We start from the raw sequence: 26,632 nt of genomic DNA, 5'->3' as shown, positions 1-26,632 counted from the left end.
TTGATAAAATCTTTGGCAGGCACTCGGATCGCTCATCTTGGTATAGATATGCGGATGAAACTCAAAGCGGCATATACATTGGTTGAACAGCTATACTCTGGGTCTCAACGGGTTATTAGCACGGCAGCTTATAACAAATCGGCTCCAACTTTGATTAAGGAAACCCTTGAGAAGCTAGGCATGTTACCAGCCCGTATTGCCGAGTTGAAGAGAGCAGCTGCCCGAGCAGGAGCTTTAACCGCCCTTATTCGAGCCAAAGCCTGGATTCCAGACCTTGAAGCGGAGGATATCATCAAAGGATACCCACGCGTCAAAGAAGACGGTTCAAACTTCGACAATGATGATCTTCGGCGGCTGACCATACAGATGCGGCCAGCAGCCAGCAAGTTGGCTGAGGATACCGATTTGTCCCATTTTCAACCATTTTATGATGCAGAAGGGAAAAGACAGCCGGCCGACATCCATGAAGTCGAAGAACTTGTGCCTCCGATTTGTAAGCACACTTACGCTCCTGATATTAACCCTTCCAATCTTATCCATGAGGAAGCAGTGTTTCAAGCGTTAACTAGAATCGATTGGTCAACGGCTAATTTCCAGCGTCTAGGGAGGGATGAAGAAGGGCCTACACCAACTGACCCTCAACCGTCAAACCGTCGCAATAAAGAGTCCTGATCCGGTCGCCGGTTTATATGGCTACTATGAAAAACAATGATACTATTTGAGCTGCTTTGAAGCTTCATGTAATAGGATAGCTGAAACTCCGTTTATCTGCCATGCCATCGAGCATGTTTCGTAATACTTTGTGACAATATGTGCTGCCCTTTGGGATATATTTATGCATAACCCATGATGAATTGCGTTCCTAAGTACAACAACTTAAAAGTATCTAGCGGTTTACCGCTAGACGTGTCATGATGTCCAAGAAGTATATGGTACCTAGATGAATAATCAAGTGTTTGTACAAAAAGTAATGTACAGAACATACCTCATTGGTTGACCAAACGTGTATACGGCAAAGGTGTTAATACCAATCCGGAATGTTGATAACTCCATCTTCATAATACCGGTCTATATATTAAACCGAACCGGGATAACCACCAGATTTTCTTTATAACACTGGCAATTTAGTCAAACCAGACCGGGTCAATGAACACCGATTTATAATTGATCATGTGCCCACAACTTGTAGTTGAGAAGCAAGCCGGGTCAAGGACGCCGGTTTATCAAAAAATACTTATGATTTTCAACAAACAAAAGTCAAACAGGAAAATATGCAAGGCTTTTTACGAGCTGCCAAGCTCCAAATCGAGGCTTTTCATGGGCTGCCAGGCCTCTGAGTTAAACCATTTAACAAAGCCTTTTAAGATGGGCCTCCAATTAACCAATCATTGTTTTAACTGTGACAAGTTCAGGGTCTGTAAAAGATTTACTTGTCAAACGTTCGATGGGTCATACCAGGATTACCTGGACAGGAGTGGCTTACTTGATGAAGGCAGGTTAACCCGGGTTTTTAGGTGAATACACCAGGCTTCCAAGTCGTGGCTTGATAGCCAATTACGAGGGTCCTTTCAAACTCTTTGTTGCTTTGCAAAAAGAGCCCCCAAGTAACTTTGTGAGCGATGCTCAGTGTGTGCCCATGTTTGAGTCTGTACTATGTACAACACTCTCTTTGGCTCCACAAAATTTCCCCTTTGTGGCTTAAATGCCTATCAAGAGGTGTAGCTATGGTGTGAGGACAACCAAGCCCCCTAGTGATATCCCTTTGTGGTTTAAAAACCGATCAAGACGTGTAGATGTAGTTCAAATATGACCAAGCCCCCTAGTGATTTTCTTTGTATCTATGCAGCTGCTAAAGCCGGATTAACAAAAACTCCGCTTTGTCAGTTAACTTGTAAAAGCACACACAGGATATAAAAAGAACAGATACCCTGCTTAAAATGGAGGCTCCGGTTTATTATATGATATATACACTGTCATAAATATGTACAGATGAAGAGCCTATGGCTTCAAGTATAGTAAGGCCGAAGGAGAGCTATGTTCCATGGCCGCTTGGTCTCCTCCTCCGATTGATGTGAGTCTTTATGCTCTCGAACATCAATGAGGTAGTAAGATCCGTTGTGCAGATTTTTGCTGACCACAAAGGGTCCTTCCCAAGGTGGGGATAACTTGTGCATATCAGTCTGATCCTGGATGAGCCGGAGCACCAAATCACCTTCTTGAAAGGTTCTGGTTTTAACCCGACGGCTGTGATAACGTCGGAGATCTTGTTGATAAATCGCCGATCGTGCTGCTGCAAGATCACGCTCTTCATCCAACAGGTCCAGAGAATCCTGACGTGCCTTCTCATTATCAGCTTCAACATAAGCTGCCACACGGGGCGAATCGTGATGGATGTCACTAGGAAGAACCACCTCTGCTCCATAAACCATGAAGAAAGGTGTGTAACCCGTAGACCTATTGGGTGTGGTGTTGATGCTCCATAACACAGAAGGTAGCTCCTCAACCCAACAACCCGACGTCCGCTTTAAGGGAACCATAAGCCTTGGTTTGATACCCCATAGAATTTCTTGATTTGCCCTTTCTGCTTGACCATTAGATTGGGGGTGAGCCACCGACGCTAGATCAAGCCGGATGTGCTCACGTTGACAGAATTCTTCAATCTCCCCTTTTGATAGATTAGTACCATTATCTGTTATAATGCTGCGTGGAAAACCAAACCGGAATATCACCTTCTTGATGAATTGAACCGCCGTGGCTGCATCACACTTGCTGACTGGCTCTGCCTCCACCCATTTAGTGAATTTATCAACTGCTACCAACAGGTAGGTCTTTTTGTCCTTAGAACGCTTGAAGGGTCCAACCATACCAAGCCCCCAAGTTGCAAACGGCCATGTAATTGGAATCATCCGCAACTCTTGAGCCGGAACGTGCGCACGGCGGGCAAATTTTTGACATCCATCACATCTTTTGACTAAATCCTCCGCATCAGCATGTGCCGTCAACCAGTAAAAACCGTGGCAAAAAGCTTTGGCAACCAACGACTTTGAACCGGCATGGTGACCGCAATCCCCTTCATGGATTTCTTGCAAAATCTCACAACCTTCTTGAGGAGAAACACAGCGCTGAATTGCTCCTGAAACACTGTAACGATGTAACTCCCCGTTGAGTATGGTCATGGACTTGGAACGCCGGATTATCTGTCGAGCCAACGTTTCATCGTCTGGTAACTCGCCCCGGTTCATGTAATCCAGATATGAGATCGTCCAATCCGGTATGGCATGCAGAGCGGCCACCAACTGAGCCTCCGGATCAGGAATAGCCAAATCTTCTTCGGTTGGTACTTTGACTAACGAATTGTGCAACACATCAAGAAAGACATTGGGCGGGACTGGTTTACGTTGGGAGCCAAGACGACTTAAAGCATCCGCCACTTCATTCTTCTGCCGGTCTATATGGTCCACCTGATAACCTTTAAAGTGACCAGCCACTGCGTCCACCTCTCGCCAATATGCAGCCATGAGTGGGTCCTTAGAATCCCAAGTGCCAAACACCTGCTGAGCCACTAGATCTGAATCGCCGAAGCACTTAACCCGGCTCAAATTCATCTCCTTAGCCATCCGAAGACCGTGAAGCAAAGCCTCATATTCAGCTGCATTGTTAGTACAAGGGAACATTAAACGGAGGACATAACAAAACTTGTCACCTCATGGGGAAGTTAGTATGACTCCAGCCCCCGAGCCCTCCAACTATCTGGATCCATCAAAATGAATAGTCCAATATGTATTATCTGGTTTCTCTTCAGGTGCCTGTAACTCCGTCCAATCATTGATGAAATCCACGAGTGCTTGGGATTTGATCGCTGTGCGAGGTATATATTTGAGCCCATGAGGTCCAAGCTCAATAGCCCACTTGGCAATCCGGCCAGTTGCTTCTCTGTTTTGAATGATGTCGCCCAGAGGAGCTGAACTGACCACTGTGATAGGATGGCCCTGAAAATAATGTTTAAGCTTCCGGCTCGCCATAAACACCCCATATACCAGCTTCTGCCAATGCGGATACCTCTGCTTTGACTCAATGAGCACCTCACTGATATAATAAACCGGCCGTTGAACCCGATATTCCTTGCCAAGCTCCTTGTGCTCTACCACAATAGCTACGCTAACAGCCCGGGCATTAGCAGCCACATATAATAATAATGGCTCTTTATCGATTGGCGCTGCAAGCACGGGCGGTTCAGCTAGCTACCTCTTCAGATCCTCGAACGCCTTATCAGCTGTCTCGCTCCAGACAAAGTTATCTATTTTCTTGAGCATCTGATATAAGGGGATGGCCTTCTCTCCAAGGCGACTGATAAACCGGCTCAAGGCTGTAATCCGGCCGACCAGACGTTGAACATCGTTAATACACGCCGGTTTAGCCAAGGATGTAACTGCCGCAATCTTTTCCGGATTAGCCTCAATGCCTCTGTTTGATACCAGAAAGCCTAAGAGCTTGCTTGCCGGGACACCGAAGACACACTTCTCCGGATTGAGCATCATCTTGTAAACCCGGAGATTGTCAAAGGTTTCCCGTAGATCATCTATCAATGTCTCCTCCTTTCTGGACTTGACCACAATATCATCCACATATGCATGAACATTGCGCCCAATTTGTTTATGAAGGCAATTCTGAACACATCGCTGGTAAGTTGCCTGGGCACTCTTGAGTCCAAACGGCATGGAAACATAGCAGAAGGCTCCAAAGGGAGTTATGAAAGCTGTCTTCTCCTGGTCCTTAACCGCCATTTTGATCTGATGATAACCAGAGTAGGCATCCAGAAAACAAAAACGGCCACAACTCGCCGTAGCATCAATTATCTGATCAATGCGAGGGAGAGCAAAGGGGTCTGCAGGGCAAGCCTTGCTTAAATCTGTGTAGTCCACACACATGCGCCAAGTGCCGTTTTTCTTAAGAACTAGCACCGGATTGGCTAACCACTCTGGATGAAAAACTTCGACAATAAACCCAGCAGCCAACAGACGGGCTACCTCTTCACCTATAGCCTTACGTATCTCCTCATTGAAACGGCGGAGGAACTGCCGGACCGGTTTGAACTTAGGATCAATGTTGAGTGTGTGCTTAGCGAGTTCCCTCGGTACAGCTGGCATGTCAGACGGTTTCCATGCAAAGATGTCCCGATTCTCACGGATGAACTCGATGAGCGCGCTTTCCTATTTGGGATCCAGGTTAGCACTGATGCTAAACTGTTTGGATGAATCGCCAGGAACAAAGTCAACCATCTTAGTGTCTCTAGCCGATTTGAACTTCAATGCTGGATCATGTTCTGTAGTTGGCTTTTTTAAAGAGGTCATGTCTGCCGGATCAACTTGCTCCTTATAGAATTTCAGCTCCTCCCTAGCACAAACCGACTCAGCATAAGCCGCATCACCTTCTTCACACTCCAAAGCAATCTTTCTACTTCCATGTACTGTGATAGTCCCTTTATGACCTGGCATTTTAAGCTGTAGATAAACATAACATGGCCTTGCCATAAACTTAGCATAAACCGGCCGCCCAAACAAGGCGTGGTACGGACTTTTGATCTTTACCACCTCAAATGTCAATGTTTCTGACCTTGAATCATAGTCATCTCCAAAAGCTACCTCCAAAGCTATCTTGCCAACAGGATATGCAGACTTACCAGGCACCACACCATGAAAGACCATATTTGACGGTTTAAGATCCTTATCTGTCAACCCCATACGGTGGAATGTATCATAATACAAAATATTGATACTACTTCCCCCATCCATGAGCACTTTAGTGAACTTGTATCCCCCAACTTGAGGGGCTACCACCAGGGCCAAATGACCTGGATTATCAACCTGGGGTGGGTGATCATCTCTACTCCACAAAATAGGTTGCTCAGACCAGCGTAAATACTGAGGTAGTGCCGGCTCAACAGAGTTTACTGCCCTTTTGTGAAGCTTCTGATCACGTTTGCACAAACTAGTAGTGAAGACATGATATTGCCCACTGTTTAGCTGTTTGGGATTGCTCTGATAACCCGACTGCTGCTGCTGCTACTGACTCCCCTGATGGTTGTAACCTCCCTGGTTGCCTTGGTGCCCTTGATTGACGTGTCCGGTTTGGTTGCCTGGAAACCCTGAATGGAACCACTACCTCCGTAACCCGTCCCGTGGAAACCTCCTCCTGACCCGCCGGGCGGGACGTTGTCATATTGGAACATATTGGAATTCTTGAAATCCCGCATGATATAACAGTCCTTCCAAAGATGTGATGTCGGCTTCTCCTTCGATCCATGCTTTGGACAGGGCTGATTTAACAAGCGCTCCAAATTGTTGCATGAACCGCCGCCCCTCTGGGGCTGCTTGCCCTTACGGCGCTGGCCATTCTCCTATGCGTTGGTATTTGCAACAAAGTCCAAGCTACTGTCGGCCTTGCGCTTACCACCGTTTCCATGCCCTGCCGGATTATGCTGTTGACCTTTGGCATTGCCGTTCTTCTTACCTTTCTCCGGTTTGTCCTCCACTGAATCCGGATCCTTGGTATTATCCGAATCGGCGTATTTAACCAAAGCAGCCATGAGTGTTGACATATCATTGCAGTGACATTTGAGCCTTCCCAATTTCTGCTTTAGCGGTTTGAAACGACAATTGCCCTCTAATGTTAACACTGCAGTGTCTGCATTGATACGATCTGATGAATGCAAAATTGCTGAGAACCGTTTGACCCAATGGATCGTGGACTCCCCTTCCTCTTGGACACAAGCGGCCAGATCCACGATTGACATCGGCTGCTTACGCGTATCCTTGAAGTTCTGGATAAACCAGTGCTTCAATTCGGCCCATGATCCAACAGAGTTGGTCGGCAAGCTCTTCAACCAAGTGCGAGCTGTCCCTTCCAACATCATGGTGAAATATTTAGCACACACTGCCTCATCCACATTTAACATCTCCATTGCCATCTCATAGCTCTCCACCCACGCCTCTGGTTGCAAACCGGCGGTGTAATTTGGTACCTTACGAGGTCCCTTGAAATCCTTGGGCAGTCTCACATTACGCAAAGCGGGGGTTAAACACGGCACCCCTAAGGAACTGAACATCACTCCTGGCTCCACAGAGGTCGTGGGGTGAACCGGAGTATGCTGTCGTGCTCCGTGTCGAGCTGCCAACTCGGCCTCCCGACGTGCGCGGCCATGGTCCACAACATCTTGCGCATTAGCGCCTCCCCCGGCCGGGTTGTTCCCTCGTGGTGAAATTCGGCGACGTGCACTACTGGACACGGCCGGTTCGTCCTCCACGTGTCTGCTATAACTCTGGCTTGGACGGGGAGTGGAATGAATCCTCTCACCACTATGTGAATACGCCTGCTGTTGATTTAGTGCTGTTTGAAGGAGATCCCTGGCCCGACGTGCTTCCACTACAACTGGTGACTCGCCGTCGGTTGGGAGGGACGCCAGGCGTGAAGCGGCGGCCACAATGTTGTCCAATGGGTTGGAATAATGCCCGGGCGGCGTTGATACATACTGTGGCACAACGTTGTTCTGGCGAGGCGGGTCCGTCGTGCGTGGCTGAACCGGCGCTCCTGTTCCCGGCGCCCCCGCCCGGTTTAGTGTGGGTTGGTTACCAGCCCCTGCTCCTGGTGTGTTGAAAAGATTCTGCGGCTCATAAACTGATGGGAGACGTGATCGATACCTTCTTCTCATGACTTCCTCTGAAGCATTCTGATCCAGTCTAATCCGGTAGGCCTGTGCTTCCAATTCAGCCCGCTCTGTAGCCATCCTAGCATTCTCTGTTGCCAGGTCCGCTTTAGCCTGGGCTATTTGATCTTTTACCTTTGCAATCTCCGCATTGTGCTAATCCCTGGCTGCTGCATCCACCTCCACGGCCATCAACGTTGCCAAAGCGTCGAACAAATCAGACAAGACTTGGGCTGGAGGCGGCGTCGAGCTTCCTGCCCCTGCTGGTGTGGCCGTCGTTGAACCAGAGAGCATTGCTGCGGCGGTAGATGAATGAGGCGCCAATTGTGTGCCGGCCATGAAGATGGCGGCCCGGTTTGGTAGATCGGGGGAATCCGGAATACTGTTGCCCTCGGATCCTCCCTCAATCCGGCCGTCCTGCAACTGGTAAAGTGATTCCCCCTCCTATATTTTCTAATTACAATATGACAGGTGGCCCCCACTCCTCTAATTACGGTCTCTCCAGAAGACTCATCATCAGAACAGACCACAGTCTCTCCATCGGACACCGGCCCGTCCTCGTACCTCGATCCATGGATGACACCCACGAAAACATGCCTTGCCTCCGGCTGAACCGGCGAAGAACTTGCACGCCGAGCCGTTTCGACGATGTCGGTATAGATGTCCGGCTCGGGGGCCGGTTCGCCGATCTTGCCGATGAAGACGTGAATCCCACCAAAGGGGACCCGGTACCCGTATTCGATTGAATCGGCCTCGGGACCCCATCCTGCATTGTCGATGTAGAGCTTGCCGCGATGACTCTTCGTCATTCGGCCCACAGCGTATCCCTTAAGTCCATCGAAGCTGCCCTTCAAGAACTCAAAACCATCGTGCGATAGCCCCACGGTGGGCGCCAACTGTCGTGGGTTTGTCACGGCAGATGTCCTTGTGGAAGGACTTAGTCGTGGAGCCATCGCTACGGGTTAGCTTTAAGGGGTTAAACCGGACAAAGGGACACGGGGAATTTTATACTAGTTCAGCCCCTTCGAGGAAGGTAAAAGCCTATGTCTAGTTGTGATTGGTATTGCTAGGGTTTCAACAGCCAGGGAGCGAATCCGCTTTGTCTGGCTCTCGAGTTGTTGTCTGTTGTCCTGAACCGCTGCCGGGTCGTCCCCTTATATACATTGGTGGCGCCCGTCGGTTTACAGAGTCCCGAGACCGGCTCATAAACGTGTCCGGTTCGGTCTCCACTCTTTCTATCTTACAATACAAGTTTCATACAAATGTCGGTTCACGGCTACGGACCTTAAACCGATTCTGGGCCCTGGACCTTTCCTCTTCTGTCTACATGGGCTTCAAGCATAATCAACTACGGATGAAGTTAACCCGGCCTTTCCTGGCCGGTTTACGCCCAGTAGTAATATCCCCGACAGTATTGTTTATGAGGAAAGATTCTTGCAGGAATTCTCTGTGCTCCAATGTAGATGTAAGTACCTGTTGTATATCACTATATTTTTACATCAGCATGTATTTTGTTAATCGGCGTGAATCCAACATTTATCTGATCTAAATTTAGTTGTAGCAAAATGTATGATTAAAGGCCATAATGTTGATTTTTGCAAGGAAAACTGCCTGGTAGTTTTGCATCCTGAGTTGCATGAGTGTACTATCTCATATCAGTGGGTTTGAATACTTTGGTTCTGCAGTGGGTTTTTCAGTGTGTTTTTTTACTGTGTTGTCCTGTCGTATCCCTAGCTCTTACATCATACTCCCTCCATCCAGATTAAATGTCATAGAAATGGATAAAACTGGATGTATCTAGAACTGAAATACGCCTAGACCCATCCATTTATTTCCGGATGGAGGGAATACATGTCAATATGTCATGCCTTTCTATTCTTCAGTACCTATTCCATCTCTATTATAGCATGTTTTATAACTGAATCACCATTCTTCTATATAAGGCATGCAAGGGGAATACGGCTATGTTAGAATCTGAAGGGTTACAAACCAGGTCTTTGCAAAAGATCCAAACGCCAGGAGATAATAAACCAACTCCATTTTTCATAGATACTGCTCCAGCACAGAGAAACCCAACTCCCACTGATAATAAGCAGATTCCAGTGGCCAAAGAACTAGTCCGCTCCAGTCCAGCAAAAGAATGTCAACTCCATTCTAAGAAGCGTGTGCATATCCTCGCATCATGAAATTTTATAGCATTCTGATCATATCTTCTACATGTTTCTTACCCATCTCTCTTTTAGAAAATAAGGTTAAATGATACAAGATTTCCTCCATTGGGATCGTATTCGAGGAAAATATCTTGCGGGAATTCTCTGTGCTCCAATGCTGATGTAAGTACCTGTTGTATATCACTATATTTTTACATCAGCATGTATTTTGTTAATCGGCGTGAATCTAACCTTTATCTGATCTAAAATTAGTTGTAGCAAAATGTTAAAGGCGCCAATGTTGATTTTTGTAAGGAAAACTGCCTGATAGTTTTGCATACTGAGCTGCATGAATGTACTATCTCATATCACGCACATTACTGAATTGTAGTGCTTCTCTGGTTGCCCATTCATTCATTGTGTCAATGTTGCTTTCGTATTACCTTACCTGGCTGATGATAGTTGTGCCATATTGTGTTAATTTGGTGTAGGCTAGTTGCCCAAACGTTCGTTGTGTCAATATTGCTTCCCTATTATCTGACTTGACCAATGATAGCAATGCTAGTGTGTTAATTTTGTGCAGGCTGCTGAAGATAAGAAGACAAACTCTGAAAACAGCAAGGCAACCCCATTGTTTCTTTCCAGTAAATCTAGGCCAAATAATATGGCAATAACTCATGATTAATCTGTTTGGTTCCCGTCCTAATTTATGTTATGATGCAGTGGTCGAGACACTCTCCACTATCAATAATACAAGCCTGCCAAAATCGTCATCTGAATCTGTTCAGTATCCTCTGTCTCGAATGCAACGGAATAAATGTATGTTTGTGAACCAATTAATGGCTGAAGCAATGATGGAAATGGTGGATGAATCAGAGGTGCAGAGTCGTGCGACACAACAACTGATCAATGTTTCCAGAGACAGTGTAGCAAAGCAGCAAGAACTTGCCCACATGCTTATGGGCGTCATCTGTGCTGAGGTTGCAAATTGTGACGTTGTAGATGGTTAGGTTCTGCTCATTTATTTGCACTAGCATAAATCTTTGATTGCCCAGTGGATGTAATTTCCTGTAATATATGCTGGATGTGCAACGTTATTCCCTGTATGCCGTACCTTTGCTTGATCAGTTTTGGTCCTGTGCATAATTGCTCGTCGTAATGGGCTCAAATTATCTAATTTGGCCTAAAGACATGAACGAACTTTAGTGGGCCCATTAAGTTAATAGGCCGTTACTAGGCCGAAAGTTAATGGTCGGCCCTCTTACCTCCCGGGTCGTTAACAGGTCGTTACTAAGTTTGGGCTACATATGGCCCAACTATACCGTAGGCCTTTAGCAGGCCGAAAGAGACAGCGGGCTTGTACTGGACCATGAAGAGCATGGGCCACTAAGAGGCCGAAAGTCAGGTCGTATTGTAAACGGCCCAACTGTGTTGTGGGCCTTTAGCAGGCCGAAAGAGAAACCCGGCTGGTATTGGACCATGAAGGGCATGGGCCGTTAAAAGGCCAAAACTAAGGTCCGACTACAAATGGCCCAACTCATTTATGGTCTGTTAATAGGTAGAAAGGCACACAGGGCCGGGAATTGGCCCAACACTTAAATGGGTCGCTAAAAGGCCAAAACTCAGGTCCGACTACAAATGGCCCAACTGATTTATAGGCCGCCAATAGGCTGAAAGTGACACCGGGCCAGAAATTGGACCAGCACTTAAATGGCCCGCTAAAAGGCCGAAACTCAGGTCCGACTACAAATGGCCCATCAGATTTATGGGCCGTCAACAGGCTGAAAGACACACCGGGCCGGAAATTAGCCCAACATTTAAATGGGTCGCTAAAAGGCCGAAAGATGTACATCCTAAAAATTGGCCCATCCATTAAATGGGCCGTTAACAGGCTGAAATCTCATCGGGCCGATATTGAGCCCAAATATATAGCGGGCTGTTAACGGGCGCGAACTGACGATGGGCTGCAATGGTGTCAAATCTTTAACGGGCCGTTGACGGGCCGAATTGGCACATCTCGTATGGGCCGTGGGCTTAAATGGACCTGACACGAGTAGGCCTTATATGGGACGGCCTGCTAATTTTTACTGGGCCGGCCTTTTTCACCGGAATGGGCCACTGTTGGGTCGTGCCACATGTCGACCTATCATAGGCGCCTCCTGTCCAATGAGTGGATGACATCTGTCCCAACAGTGAGGCAACACGTGTTTCCTTCGGCCAATCAGAATTTTACACGTGGAAATTTCCCATTGGTCAGGGCTGTTAACGGGTTAACGGATCCAAAATCTGACCCGATAGCTTAACGGCGTTCCGTTACGGTGGATGCCACGTGTCGGTCACCCTTGACGAAAGCACTTCTGTGGCGCACGATTTATTGTCATGGAAGTGGACACTTCCATGATGATAATTTTGGTAATGTCATGGAACACTTCTACGACAGCGCAGGTATGACTATCTTGATTCTGTCATAAAATCGTCATGGATGTACATGCATGACAAAAAACGCGACCTACTGTGACAAACACGTATCATCACGGAAGTGTATTTTTTTTGTAGTGCGCCACGGAGGCGATCTTGGGCTGTGAGCTGACTGGACGGTGTCCGCCATCACGGACCGGTTGTGGATCCTGTTGCGCGACTGAGAAATGGCTAAGTTTTGTTCCCCCGCCACCGGAAGCAATGCTCGGATTTGCATCAAACCTCTACCAGCCTCTAAACGGGATGGCTAAATCGACTCTGCTATGTGGGTTGCGGCTGCAAGATTCTGGACTGGTGTGCGATATACCTGAGGTTCAGGCGGAAAAAATTGTCGATTCCGTCGACTGGATTCGGGGATCTGCCGACGAGCACATTCGTTAAGTGAATGTTGGAGATTCTCCAGACATGCGCGCTCAACCAAGGTGGCGAGGCACGTAGTCTCCAAGGCCCAAGCCTCGTAGGTTTCCCCGATGATGGGGGTGTGGAGGGCCTCCACGTTGCGATGATGCAGCTCTTCCCTCTGCTCCGAAGTGAGGGCTTCGGGTGATACTCGTCATGGCCGCGAGACTAACCTCCACCACCATCGCCGCCGCCACTACGACGGAAACCAAGCGGGCTGCACGGCGTGTCGACCATCAGGACCTTTGCCGCCGGGTTGCTGCTCCCGCACTCGGACAGAGTCTCAGCGGAATCAGTCGACAGGTTGAATAGTCTGTAGATAGATTCATCTGGCTCGATTTCCATGACTTGTGGGATGGCCGACTGCCGAGCCACCGCATGTTTCACCCAGCGTTGAAGCTGCGATCGACCAGATCTCTTACAACGGCGTACAGCTTGAAGGGTGGATGACACGGGAGCCGACCGATACTGGGTCGACGGCTGCCGTAGGAGGACACCGCAGGCACTCGCATGGAAGTGCGCCGCCCCGCGGATGGGAAGGGCCTCGACGTCGAGGGGGGCCTCTTGTAACCAGGCGGAGTCGTCGGCGATGAAGACAAATGCGCTGAGTCGGATCTCGCGGCCCAAAGCCAAACCACCGCCAGAAACCATGTTGAAGATCGGAAAAAATGCAACCTCACCGGAAGTCGCTAAGACACCTGCCCCAAGGTGGGCGCCAACTGTCGTGGGAGTAAGTCTAACAATAGAATAGGGGTATGTAGGAGGAGGCAAGGTCCTAGCTACGGTGAGGTTGTGCACGCATGATTTACGAGTTCAGGCCCTTCTTGGAGGAAGTAATAGCTCTACGTCTCGGTACCCAAAGGCTTGGTCGACTGGATTATGCGTGAGAGTTACAGGGGGTGCGAACCCTTGTGCCAGAGGAGGGGGTGGCTTATATAGAGTGCGCCAGGACCCCAGCCGTCGCCCGTTACACAGGGTTCAATGTACATTAAGACAGGGCGTTACTGATAACGCCAGCTATAAAGAGATATAAATGATCTTAAAGACTGCAGAGTGAACGCCTGACTGTTGTCGTCCTGAGTGGCTTTTAGATCTTCTGTACTCTGAGTGGTTTCTTGTATGGTCGAGTGACTTCTTCTTGGTCGAATGGAATTGGGGTATCCGAGTGAGATAATTGGTCAAGTGGATTGCACTCCAAGGTTACTTCAGTCGGTATACTTTGTTGTACTTTGAACATTCTTGACTCTAGGGTAGTGACCTTGGGTAGGGCATCTAGGTCAGGCCTAGCAAGAACCGTTCTTACCTACACATCAAAACCACAACGGTGATTTATCAAGTTTGTTGTTTTAACCTTCAACAAGGACCGGCCGCAGTCAAATTCGGTTCAACCAAAGTTGGAGAAACGGACATCCGCCAGCCACCTTTATACAAAACTAGTTGCATGTCTGTCGGTGGAACCGGTCTCATGAACGTGGCCATGTAAGGTTGGTCAGGGCCGCTTCATCCAACAATACCGCTGAATCAAAATAAGACGTTGGTGGTAAGCAGTATGACGCACTGTAGTACAAGGCGAGCGGGCGTGTGGATGGTGGTTGCAGTCGTCCAGCAATGACTGGGTGTCGGCCGAAGAGGTACATCAGCAGGGTACATGGCTGCGGACGAATCCTGGGTGGATGACACTGTAGTACAAGGCGAGTGGGCGTGTGGATGGTGGTTGCAGTCGTCCAACAATGACTGGGTGTCGGCCGAAGAGGTACATCAGCAGCATCGGAGGAGGGCACAGATGCAAAGTAAAGGGAAGCAGGGGCGGAGTGGAAGAGAATGGGCCCGGGAGAGGGATTTGAGTGGGCTGCATTGGATGTCAAAACACGTCCGGACCGCACGGTCCAAACGGATTAGGACGGTTTGAAAGTCCGTTTCGGAGATGCCCTAATCAGGCTATGCTTGCAAAACAAGGCTGGATATTACTCACAAATCCGAACTCCTTATGTGCTTTAGATTTGATCTATTCGTCTATTCTATTTTGCTAGTCCGCATGATTAGTTTAGTTTCTATTTGAATTAAATCTTGTACTCTGTCCGATCCAAAATAGTGTCCTGGCTTTAGTTTATATGGCTCGGAGGGAGTAGTAATTTCCTCATATATTCAACAGCCTACACCAGCCGATCCGTGATGATCACTGTCCTGGAGTCTGCAAGCCGTCAATGGTCTAACAGGGACCAAGGGTATTGGGTATCCCTTGAACCCGTCAATGGTCCATGATAAACTGGGAACAGACAAGTCATAAAAACATGATACACCGAAGCAACTAATTTGATCGGTTCAGTATCTCTAGTGGCAGCATTGTTGGTTCAGTATCTCTAGTGGCAGCAACTATCACCTGCATATATAACACAATGATGAAGAACTTGGCAGTATATTATTATTAAAAAGCAGAATGGAAATATAATAGTGCTCACTTTATGTATGTGCGCGAAAGAAAAAAAACCTGGTCTTCTGTTCGTCGAGCACTACAAGTGTGCATATCTTGCCACAAACATCCTTACAGCTTACAATTTGTTTTGGTCAAAGATAGTTATGTTTTCTCCAAAAGAGGAAGACCCCCGGCCTCTGCATCTGGACGATGCATGCAGTCATTTTATTAATTATTCACAAAAGACCTTACAAAGTAATACAACAGTAAGATTGAAACCACCGTCTAGACAACATCTATCGCTACACCTATCCAGTTGATGAAGGGATGCTGATCTAGGCCTAATACCAAACAGACCTCGCAGCCAAACCTAACATCTAAGACCTGAGGCCCCAACCAAGCCATCTGCCGGGTATGGGGCACCCATCGGTCCGGCGCACACTCAGAGGCCGCCGCCACCAACTGCCACCAATCTATCTTCAGAGCTACTGACGCATTAACCTTGCCAGGTCTAGCTGCCGTCGACGCCACCACGACGCCAAACAACACCGCCATCCTGCACTCGTCCATCAACACACGCCCAGCAGCGTGAAATATTGGAAACGACATGTTTAGCTATATAAATTATGTGGGAAAACAAAAAAGCTGAATCAAATGCAGACAGCAATGTGGAAAGAATCTTCACATCATGCAAGATACTAAAAGAAAAAACTATGGGGAAATGTAGGCTTTCCCCAACACAAAGTGTTGTTTGCAGAATCAAATGCAGGCAGCAATGTAAAACTTACATCTCCTAAACATCTCTTTTGCGCTGAACCAACATAGGAACTATCAGCCTTTCTATACTTCTAAAGTAGACTGGCTAGCCATGAGCACTTGATAACATCAGACTTGGATGAATGAAAATCAAACGACATATCTCATTTCAAAAATATTTACTACTTCATCAACGAATTACTGGTGATATTGATTTCAATACCGGATAAACAAAAAACATGAACCAACACATATAAAAAGCATGCAAGATCTTACGGTTCAGTTTCTCAAATGATGTGTATCAGGAAGCTACATAAAATATGTGTGTTAAGAATCTCGCGATGATCTGGAGAGGAGGGCATGCAGCAAAACCTGAACAATAGAAAATATCCTGTGAAGGATCCTAGCCTTTAGGCTTTAGCCCTCAAGGCTAGCTGCCACTGATTCATAAAGCTTCTATGTAAATTCGGCCTGCGTACCCAAGGAAAATATTCTTTGCCCAGCCTGACGGATAACCAAATTACAAAGAGCTATATGATCATTGAATATTAAATATGAAGCAAGTTATTTGAAGAAATGTTAAATTAAGAAATACGCAGATCTGAAAGTAAAGAATTCATTGCAACTTCGATTTTTTTTAAGTTATAGTTTGTCTTTGTTGTTCAGCATGACAACCCCTAGTGGCAGGTTTTACCCTCACAAAAGGATATGCTTATCAGTGAGTAACTGTAAGCATCATGCTGTAATCACATCTTATAATTTCCTTTGTATTCAATCGGGGTTTGAATTCCCATGTGACTTTGCTGTTGCAGTTCATCCAGAATCGTAGAATCCAGTGTGGTCTGTAGCAAGGTATGCACACACTAGACTGGCCAGTGAGTATAATGTGCTTTCTCTTCCCCGCAGAATATATTTCTTCACTGAGTTTCTTAATACATTTTTTGGGGTATCTAAACCAATACTCCCTCCGTCCGAAAAAAGTTGTCACCATGTACATTTTGCAAAAAACACCCCCAGCTTCCCCCGACACAATCCGCACTCCAGCCGCCCATTCTTCCCCTCGCTACCCCATTCTTTCACTGCTTGCTCGCCGGCGACGCCGTGACATCGCGCCGCCTCGATCCCTTCCTCCCCCTCCCCCCCCCCCTCGCCCTTCCCCCCCCCTCCCCACCTCTGCCCACGCCGGTGCCACCTTCTTCCCCCATGCCTTGTTTGAAGCTTGGAATTTTGCCCGAAGGTTGGATTTTTGTGCGGCGGCCTAGCGAGGTGTCCATCCCCGAGGACCACTAGCCATGGCGGCCGCCGTCCATGTCTACCTCCTCCGTCAGCCTCCTCCTCGAGTGCCCCCTCCTCCGTCTGCCGCCTCGTCAACCCGGTCTCTTCTCCTCGCCGTGGCGCTCCCCCCTCTCCGCTCCTCCCTCCGCGTCGGCACCTGCCAACTACCCAGCGACCCCTGCTGGCCCTCTCGTCCGACCACCTGCTCGCTGTCAACCATGAAGCCCTCCCCCTCCATGGACGTCGTCGACCCAAGCACTGGGAAGCACGGGTGGTCAAGGTGGAGGAGCTCGCCGGAGCACTACGCGCTCAAGGCGTCCACAACACCTCCACGTGCTCAAGTCCAGAGCTCGCCGGAGCTTCAGATCCAGAGTAAACTCAAGTTCATGCTATAGTTCTGAACTGAAGTTTATTTGTACTGATAGATGTTGAAGACAGTAGACAATTAGCAAATGTTGAAGACAGTAGACAGATTTGGACTGAATTTTGCTCAATGAATATGGAAAATTATGGTGCACCAGCATAGGGAAAATTTAGCTACTACCTGAGCTTTTGTGTAATCTTGGTCAATGTTGAAGACAGTAGACAGATTTGGACTGATTTTTTCTTTAGTAATCTTGGTCAATGTCAAAACTTTGAAAACTGAAAACAAATTCAGCAATCTTGGTCAATGTCAATGAGAAACCAGTAACTACGGAAGTCAAAATTCAGTAATTTTGATCTTTTACTACTGGAAAGTATGATTTTTGATCTTTTATGCTGCATTGCTGAAAATTGACAGTAATTTTTCATGTACTGAAGTGAAGGCTCAATGCTGCATTGTTGACTGGCACATCAGGGGCAACCAGCAGACCATAAAATTACAAATGATTTCTCCGCGGAGCGGAAGATTGGTGGAGGTCCATTCGGAAACGTTTATAAGGTTTGGTTATTTTCCTTTAACATCTTCTATCCTTTCCACCAATGTCCATTCGGAGTACTCATATCTTTGTATCTATGGGATTAATAATACAGCGTGTTGTGCCAGATGATGGCAGAGTGATTGCGGGGAAGAAACATCAGCAAAACGCACCGATGCCGCCTGACAAGACATTCAACAATGAGGTTCAGAACATTAGGGCATTACCTTTAGATTTTTCTACACTTCCATGTTTGGAGCTAGGACATTTTGATCTCCAAATGCTAGTTTGACATTTCACTAGCAATTCTGAAATACTCATGCTAAAGATTGCAGGAAAATGCTTTTCTCTCTATAGTTTGAGCCACATCTATAGTGTGATCCTTTAAATTCAGATCATGTATTCCTGGGAGTTGTCTGAATTTTTTTGTTAGAACTTGGGAGTCGTACATGACCTATAGAACATCTAAAGTTCCGTTAGAAGATTCTGTAGTTCAAGGTTTGGTCCTCGGCCGTCTGTTTCTGCTATCTCCAAATATTAAATGTGTGTAGTTTGCTCCACGGCAACTACACATACTGTCAAAACTGACAAGATGTTATACTATTGTCAAAACTGAAAACTGCTGTCATTTTAACTGAATTTCTCTAAAGACATAATTGAAGTGGCTAGTCCTGGATATTGGTGAGAATCAGTCTTGTGGTTGAAATTCTACACACACTAGAGTCACTACTGATGTGTAAATTTTGAAGTAACTCGAGAAAAGTGAGCTAGAAAATTTAGTACAAGATCATTGAAATTTTGAAAATTCAGTTTCGAAGCTTCAGTTTTGCATCTCAAGTCTGATTGCCACTAAATTGAGTACAAGATCACTGAAATTTTGTTTGAAGCTTCAGTGTAAATGTTCTATTTTTAGAGTACAAGATCACTAAATACAGTTTCTCGGGGTCCTATTTTTCAGTGTAAAATTTTGTTTAGAAGGGCCCCTTATTTTTTCAGATTCTTCTATGATCATGCAGAGACTAATGAAGATAATGGATAGTGCAAAGGAGTCTATTTGGATAATGGAAGGGGAATCAGATTGCCTCGGGGGACAAATTTGACTAAGGTAATTTATGTTGAACATATCACTGATGTTGTTAGTCTTCTCCTGGCTCTCCTCCCTCTGCTCCTAGTCAGAGAGAATGCCAATGTGATATGGTTTCAGTCAAAGAGCATCTGAAAATTCTCTTTCTGAATTACAGTTTCTCAGATACGCCAGCCAAGCAAATTCATGTTGTTAAATTCACTGAAAATTTAGCTAATTTGACTTTATTGAAACTAAATTCAGTTAACTCCTTACAGTAAATTCAGTTAACTCCTTACAATAATTTGAAATTTGACAGCAAGAATGTTCCAATGAAACATTTTTTAGATGACCCATAAGACTAACTGGAAATATTTGGAAATATACTCCAGCCTTGAGTAATCTGGTGGAATCATATTAATTGTTTCCAAAATAAATTGATAGATTGTGGACTGAAATTATTTGGAAATAAGATAGCAATTGATCTAGCTGATTATATCTATCAACTTTCAGAAATGCCTGTTTAGGAAAGAGGATTGTTTTGTTGTTATGTTATCTAGAAATGTCTGAGCTAATCTAAACATGTGACCACTATAATTTGTTCATCATTCAGTAGCAGTGCAATACTTGAAACCACTATACATGTTTCTCAGCAGCAATGTCTGAACTAATCTGACCACTATAATCTGTTCATCATTCAGCCTTAGTTGTTGTTGCTGCTACAATTTCAGCAAGCAAGCATTTCATCAAAGACACACATACACAAACATAAATGCAGTCTTGTGGATCCACACAGGCTGCTGCAGTTGAAGACCACACTGGAATTTGGACTTCAGTTTAAATTTTAGCTTCAAGTTCATCAGAAGTTGGGAGCACATGCAGCATCACTGAATTTAAATGTGTACACTGAACTTTTACAGGCAGCAGCACTGAACTTTAACTCTTGCGGCACAGGCGGGCAGCAGCAGCGGCGAGGGGTGGGGCGGCAAAAGGCAGCGGTGGCGGGGCTCGATCAGGCACCCGGTCGTCTCGCCGGTGGGCAGGCCCGCGTGGCCCTGCCTGCCGGAGTCGCCAGAGAGAGGAGCGGTGGCCGCGGGTGCGAGGAAGCAGCCTGGGACGTGAGCAGCAGCATGCACTCCTGGTCCAGGCGATCGACACCCAGGAGCACGCAGAGCTCGAGGAGGACGACCTCAACCGGATCACAGTGGGAGGCTCCGGCGACGCTCGGGGGGGATCTTGGCAGGAGGGGAACGCGCAGAGGGGATCGTGGCTGGAGGGGAACGCGTGGAGGTGGTCGTGGAGTGAGGGGAATGCGTCGGCGTGGTTCCTCAGCAGCAGCGGAGCAGTTCCTGGCCGGCGCACGTCCTGGCCAGCGCAGGTGAAGAATCCTACGACGGCACCTTTGGCGACGCGCGGAATCGTGCAGGTGCAGATGGGTGGCGGCGGTGGAATCAGAGGCGCAGGTGGCGGGCGGGCGGCGGAATCAGAGGCGCAAGTGGGCTCGTGCTAGTGGACGGCAGTGAAATCAGCTGGTGGCGCCTGGCCAGGCGATGCACGGGGACGACCGAGGAAGAAGATGGAGACATGAATCTATTTGAGATAGTTTTAAAACTCGGAGGGCTTTTTTGCAAAAACACCAGTACACTTCGCGATGGACAACTTTTTCCGGACGGAGGGAGTACATGCCATTTCAGCTCCTAAATTTGAACGTGGATTTGCGCCCATAAGGTGTTTCCAGTTTCAATTACTTGAGTTTATGGTCTTCACTTACTTACCGTCAAATCATTCTTCAGTAGCAAGTCTTATTATCCTATAGGAAGATTCATGAATCATGCTTTTCTGCTGCTTGTGAGTGAACAAAACTTTATATGTAACTATAAGAGGATGGAACTCGCAAGAACATCAAAGCGTACCTTCACTTTTCGAGCAATACAAGTGATCTTTCATTGTCAAGTTGTCCATGTATGTTGCCAGAGAATTCTGACTATTTTTCATCACTGGTCTGACTCTGACATATGAACAGCACTCCTATCATTTATGGTAAGTTGTTACTTTTTGATCAGCTACAAATAGCAAAAAGAGCATCTTATTAGGAGATGAACCAAGCCTAGAAATTTGCACTCTTAACAACTTACTAAGCACTAAACTACTTCTGCAAGCAATTCTCCAGAGTGTTCAGATAACTAACACTGGCATTTCACTTGCAAGGATGCAGTACTATGATCGATTTTTCTGTTCTACTGATAAATCTTACTTAATTTGCCTGCTGGTCACCTAAATCAGTATTCTGGTGCATAAGTGAATGATTTGTTGTTGCAGCAGACTATTTTCTATCCCTTATAACTATTGGTTGTTTCACCAAAAACAATCGTTCAAGCATTTTAGTCCACAAACTAAACAAGCGGAGCATTCATAGAGGATACAGAAAATCTCAGAGACTTGATGAGTGCTTGGGAACACCGGTGTGCTTCAAGAAGCAAGCAGCCAATGTCGGATAACCTCATCACCGACATCTCCAGCCTAGCCTGTTCCTCATTGAGGCCCTCACTGGGATGTGTGCATGCACTGAGTTCTCTAGGAGGAAAGAAACATGCATAACACTTGCTCTGTATGATGCAGAATAAAGACTGCAAAAAAGAAGAGTGTCACAGTTTCAATACAAAATTATTCCGTGAAGTAGCTAAATGTAAAATGCATATGTATCTGATGCCACAACCAAGTGTGTGAGTATACCTGAAACTGTGTCTGAATAATAGCTCGACAGTGCCAAGAAACTTGCTTTGTTCGATGCAGAGTTAATACTGCAAAAAGAAAGATCGGGGTGGCAACCTTCACAGCCAGGTTGAACTCCTATTTGTCAACGATTCAGCCACAACATCTTTCTCGATCCACCTTTTAATTTACCACCAAACTATCGAAGATTGCAAGCAGAAGAGGGTCAGTTCACAAGTCACATGAGAAGTCTGAAATCCCAGCATCTAACAGAAAATGTTTTGCTACTGGACATGGAAGAATAAATCATCAAAAGACTCAATTATCAAAATTGACAACTTCTATCTCCTTGCTATCATCTCTTGGTCAACTTTTATTTGGCCAGAATGCTTTTGTAGTAACTAAACAAAGATTGGTATTGATCTTCAAAGGATCTTTAGAAACACATAATGACCAATGAAACCAAAAGGCGAACATACCATGATACAGAGTATGAACTTTAATAGCACATACTGCAACAAAATATATGTACATGTCAACTCTTGTGTTTAGTAACCATGACCTCGAATGAGTGCAGAGCTAGTGCCATTTTCAGAACCAACTTCCAATGTTTCAATTTGCTAGATCTCAAGTTCAAAGCAAAACGAACCTAATATAATTTCCGTAACCAAGTTTGGTTTCTGTTCACATTGTGCATCTGCCTCTACTTGTGGTCATAAGCCATTGATGATCTACATTGCCAAGTACAATTCATAATTTTCTTACAATGTAGAAGCATCGGAAAAAAATGATCAGCTTTGAGGTTTGGTTTATATAATGACACGACTTGTGTATCAGACAATGTGTATTTACCTAGAAATAAAATTGTTTCCAAATACATGTTTGTAAACTAAGTGATAAGTGATTCATGCTTTTCAGTTTCATATATCCTCCTGCTTATCAACAACAAAGGCACACCAATCTTTTACAGAGATACAACATATTACTGTACTTTACACAGTTACAATGGCCAGATCAAAAGATACCAACATGAGTACCTCTGAAGTGCACTTTTTAATCATCTTTTAAATTTTCTCATGACATTTTACTGAATAATGTCACCAGATGGATTTTGTATAGAAAAATACAATAGTGTTTCTATAGGCTGTGATTTTATTTTCTACCTTTAGGTATCTACTTCTAAATTTATGTTACTCTGTAATTTACCAAAAAATCCCCATAAATAAACCAGGTATTCGTAATTAAAAAGGCCCAAGCATGAAAAAATGCCAGGTATTTGATGCATAAGCATTTGCCAATTACTTTTTTTAGATGATTGGCCAACAAATTCACATCATAGAATAGAATGTAGCAACGGAATAAAGGAAACCGTGTTGGTATCTATCTTAATTACTGCAGAACCTTTCACTAAATATATCTAGTTTACAACGCATCCTATAAATAAACCAAGCATACTGCATATATAAAAAAAACAGATATAAGAAAATTGTTAAAGGTTGAGGGCAACTTCCGAACCACTGTACTGATCAACATTTGTGAGCACGATGGAAAACATCCTGGCTATAAAATGAACCATCTATCTAATAGCCTAGCCACTTTGGTGAACATGTGATGCACAATTAACGAACATGGAACAACAGCAGAACAAGTAACATATCACGAAATGTGTAGTGTAAAAAATAGCTGCTAAATCATGTTTTGCACCAGCATCATAATAAGTGAAGGCTTTCTTTGGCAACTGATTGTAAATCCGTAATGCCTCTGCATAAAAGCAACTAAACAGGGGATGATTTAGTTGCCAAGAAATACATTCTTTGCATTTTAACAGAATGTAAATTGTAAATAAGTAGACGCGGCATTAGCCATGTCATGTAAAATATTATTTTATCAGCATTCTTCACGCAAGCATCCTAATGAGTTTACATATCCGATCAATGGCTAGCTTCTCCATAAAGCGATTCCAAAACCTGAGTGTGTTCTTTTATGAAACACAAATCTGAATCCTAAAGATGGTTCCAAATTTAACATATTCTTGGACTTATGGGCAGGAGACTGTACGTACTACCATGTCAAGGAAAGAAAGCGGCCATGAATTAACATTCTCCAGTCCATATAATAAATAAGTAAATGTTTGCGAATTATGAACAACTCACATTACGCTTTGTTTAACTTTCCTTGTTTAATTTCTCATAGTTATAGACATCCATTGCTCGGTTTCTGCATTTGCAGAATTAACAATTAAGAGCTCCGAAAGGTTCCACACAATAACCGGTTTGCTTTTTATTGATTCAAATCATACTCCCTCTCTTTTTCTATACAAGGCCATTTCATAATTTGGGTTTAACTTTGATCATCAGTATGAGCAACAAAATATGTGGTATATGCCAATGCTTTGTGTGGCATATAACATATATTTTGTTGCTCAAATCGATGGTCAGAGTTGGACCCAATTTACAAAGTGGCCTTGTATATAGAAAAATGGAGGGAGTAATTTACAGATAGGACGATGAACATAACTAGTATGCATTACATACAGCTAAATAAATGAAAAACAGCATGAGCAGTTTCCTTGGCTGTAGCTACATCCAGAAGGCCACGGGGGAGAAGGTCGAGAGTTGCTTAGACACGCGACAAGAGGTAGTGTTCCTGTCTTTGATTTTCAGATTTCCCTCACGATCGTAGCTGAGACGAAACGTGGTCATGTTAAGCACGCAGCCACAAGAGTCACCAAAAGCATCCTGGAACTCTAAACCATCGGCCGCCAGGCAATCAACAAGGAAAAACCTGGAGTTGACCATGTAGGTGAGAGTAGGCCCTCGCCCTCTAGCCAACTGATACCATGGGTTCCACATCTTGTGATCCTTGGCGATCTTCCATTTGGGCTGCTGCAATGTGCTGCTGCTACTGCTGAGGGAGGGAACTTGGCAGGAGCAGATGTAGCCATCTAGGTGTAGCCCAACCCATGCATCTAGCTCGGCGTCGAAGTAGCCTTCGAGTTCGAAAGGGAGCATCCAATCCCCATGGCGCCTCCACTCACAGTTCTTGGTGTCAAAGGAGAAGGTGCCAGCGATGACCTCGCTGGTGTATGAAGACACAAATATGGTGTGTCCGTCCGGGTGAAGGGCGTAGGATTTAATCTTTTCAGCCTTGGTGAAGGGAGCCGGCATGCTTTTCCAGGATCAGTCAGTGCTTGGGCACAAAGTGTCCATGTCGTCCTTGGTGGTGGTCAGGACGTGAAAGGACTGAGGCCGCCTCATGAAGTAGTAGGCGAACGCAAACAGCGCGTCGCCGGCGGTGAGAAAGTAGTTGGCCGCATCGAGGAGTGAATCAGGGAGGGGATTGCCCATGGCCAGAGCGGCAGTTTCCGTGTCGAAGACCACGGTGGCAGCATATTGGTTGCTGGTGGCTATGATGTTGCCGCCCAGTGCTGCAAAGTCCATGGGAAGGTCACGCGCAGGTGACACTAGCCGGACGACAGGCGGGTGGCTTAGGTCAGGGCTGCCAGCGTCAAGCTTGCGGATGGTGAAGCCCCTGTGCCAGTCGTCTAGAACCAGATAGAGGCTCTTGTGCTTGTTGCCGCTGCGGTCATGGCAGTTGGCCTCACCCTCCTCGCTCCGGCGTCGTCGCTTAGACATCCTACAAACCGGAGGCAAAAGATCAGCGCAATCGATCTGGTCTTGTGGGCGTCGGGGCGGATCTAGATATATAGAGCTCATACCACGAAACCAAATCGCGGACGGGGAGGAGACAGGCGGGGCGGGGCGCGCGAGAGCGTTTAGACGGGAGCACGAGTCTGTTTCGGAGTCCGAGTTGGTTCCGGGGAGAAGACAGGCGGCGCCGGAGAACGGACCGGACCTCACCTCATCTCATCTCTCGCGAAACCCACGGGCTCCGTCTGATCCACACCGGAGGCCGCGCCCCATCGGCCACCACACAACCCACGACCTCATCCCCAGATCCAGGCGGAGCTGCTGCGCTCGTGGGAGGAGGCCGGCGCCGCACGGAGGCTCGCGGACCGGCCGGAGAGCTTGGCCGTTCCCATGGCGCACCGGCCGGAGAGCTTGGCTCCTCCCCGAGCTTTTTTTTTAAGGGTAAAGCAAAGCTTTATAAATTAACGGTGCACGGGCAAATCATCCGAAACACAAACAGCCAGTGAGGACGGTACAATAGAGTTTCAGCTAGCACTGTCGTTTGACAAGCAACAACGATCAACTTTAGCTAGTTCGTGTGCTACAGAGTTTTGCACTACGACGACATACACTAATAGAGTGTTGAAAGAACCACATTTTGAGCTGGAATTTAGTATCTTCAATGATGGCCGCATAATGAGATGAGTCCACCTTGGTGAAGTCAAGTGCTTCGGACAGGAGTTTTGAGTCTGTTTCGAAAATCACCCGAAGTGCACCAACCTCGGCTGCCATTGAGACAGCCTCAGACATGGCAGTAGCTTCCGCAACAAAAGGGTTGGCAATATTCTCCTTCCGTCCCGCACGGGCCAACATAACCTCCCCAGCATCATCCCGGATCATGTTGGAAATATGCCCTAGAGGCAATAATAAAATGGTTATTATTATATTTTCTTGTTCATGATAATTGTCTATTGTTCATGCTATAATTGTGTTATCCGGAAATCGTAATACATGTGTGAATACATAGACCACAACATGTCCCTAGTGAGCCTCTAGTTGACTAGCTCGTTGATCAATAGATGGTTACGGTTTTCTGACCATGGACATTGGATGTCATTGATAACGGGATCACATCATTAGGAGAATGATGTGATGG

The 26,632-nt window shown here is 46.1% G+C and overlaps 1 protein-coding gene and 1 pseudogene across 9 annotated transcripts; one reads left to right on the top strand and one right to left on the bottom strand.

Moving 5' to 3' along the window:
* The first annotated feature begins 15,547 nt into the window (after positions 1-15,547).
* LOC125544310 lies at positions 15,548-20,340 on the top strand. 9 transcript variants are annotated; one of them, XR_007299403.1, is made up of 5 exons: positions 15,548-17,545; positions 17,980-18,095; positions 18,201-18,277; positions 19,089-19,177; positions 20,056-20,340. XR_007299403.1 is itself a non-coding variant. In XM_048707939.1 (3 exons), the coding sequence occupies exons 1-3, from the start codon at positions 17,191-17,193 to the stop codon at positions 18,202-18,204; spliced, it is 480 nt and encodes a 159-aa protein (XP_048563896.1). In that variant the 5' UTR covers positions 15,548-17,190; the 3' UTR covers positions 18,205-18,749. The 9 variants fall into 9 exon arrangements, 3 of the variants coding, with proteins under 3 accessions (XP_048563896.1, XP_048563895.1, XP_048563894.1); XR_007299406.1 differs by having other exon boundaries at positions 18,188-18,277; XR_007299402.1 differs by having other exon boundaries at positions 17,975-18,095; positions 20,090-20,340.
* A 3,753-nt stretch (positions 20,341-24,093) lies between these two features.
* LOC125544309 lies at positions 24,094-25,959 on the bottom strand (annotated as a pseudogene).
* Positions 25,960-26,632: the final 673 nt, after the last annotated feature.

The sequence above is a fragment of the Triticum urartu genome, chromosome 3, assembly GCF_003073215.2.
Source record: "Triticum urartu cultivar G1812 chromosome 3, Tu2.1, whole genome shotgun sequence".
Taxonomy (NCBI): domain Eukaryota; kingdom Viridiplantae; phylum Streptophyta; class Magnoliopsida; order Poales; family Poaceae; genus Triticum; species Triticum urartu.
The sequence above is the reverse complement of the archived record's forward strand: the minus strand, read 5'-3'. Positions and strand labels throughout refer to the sequence as shown.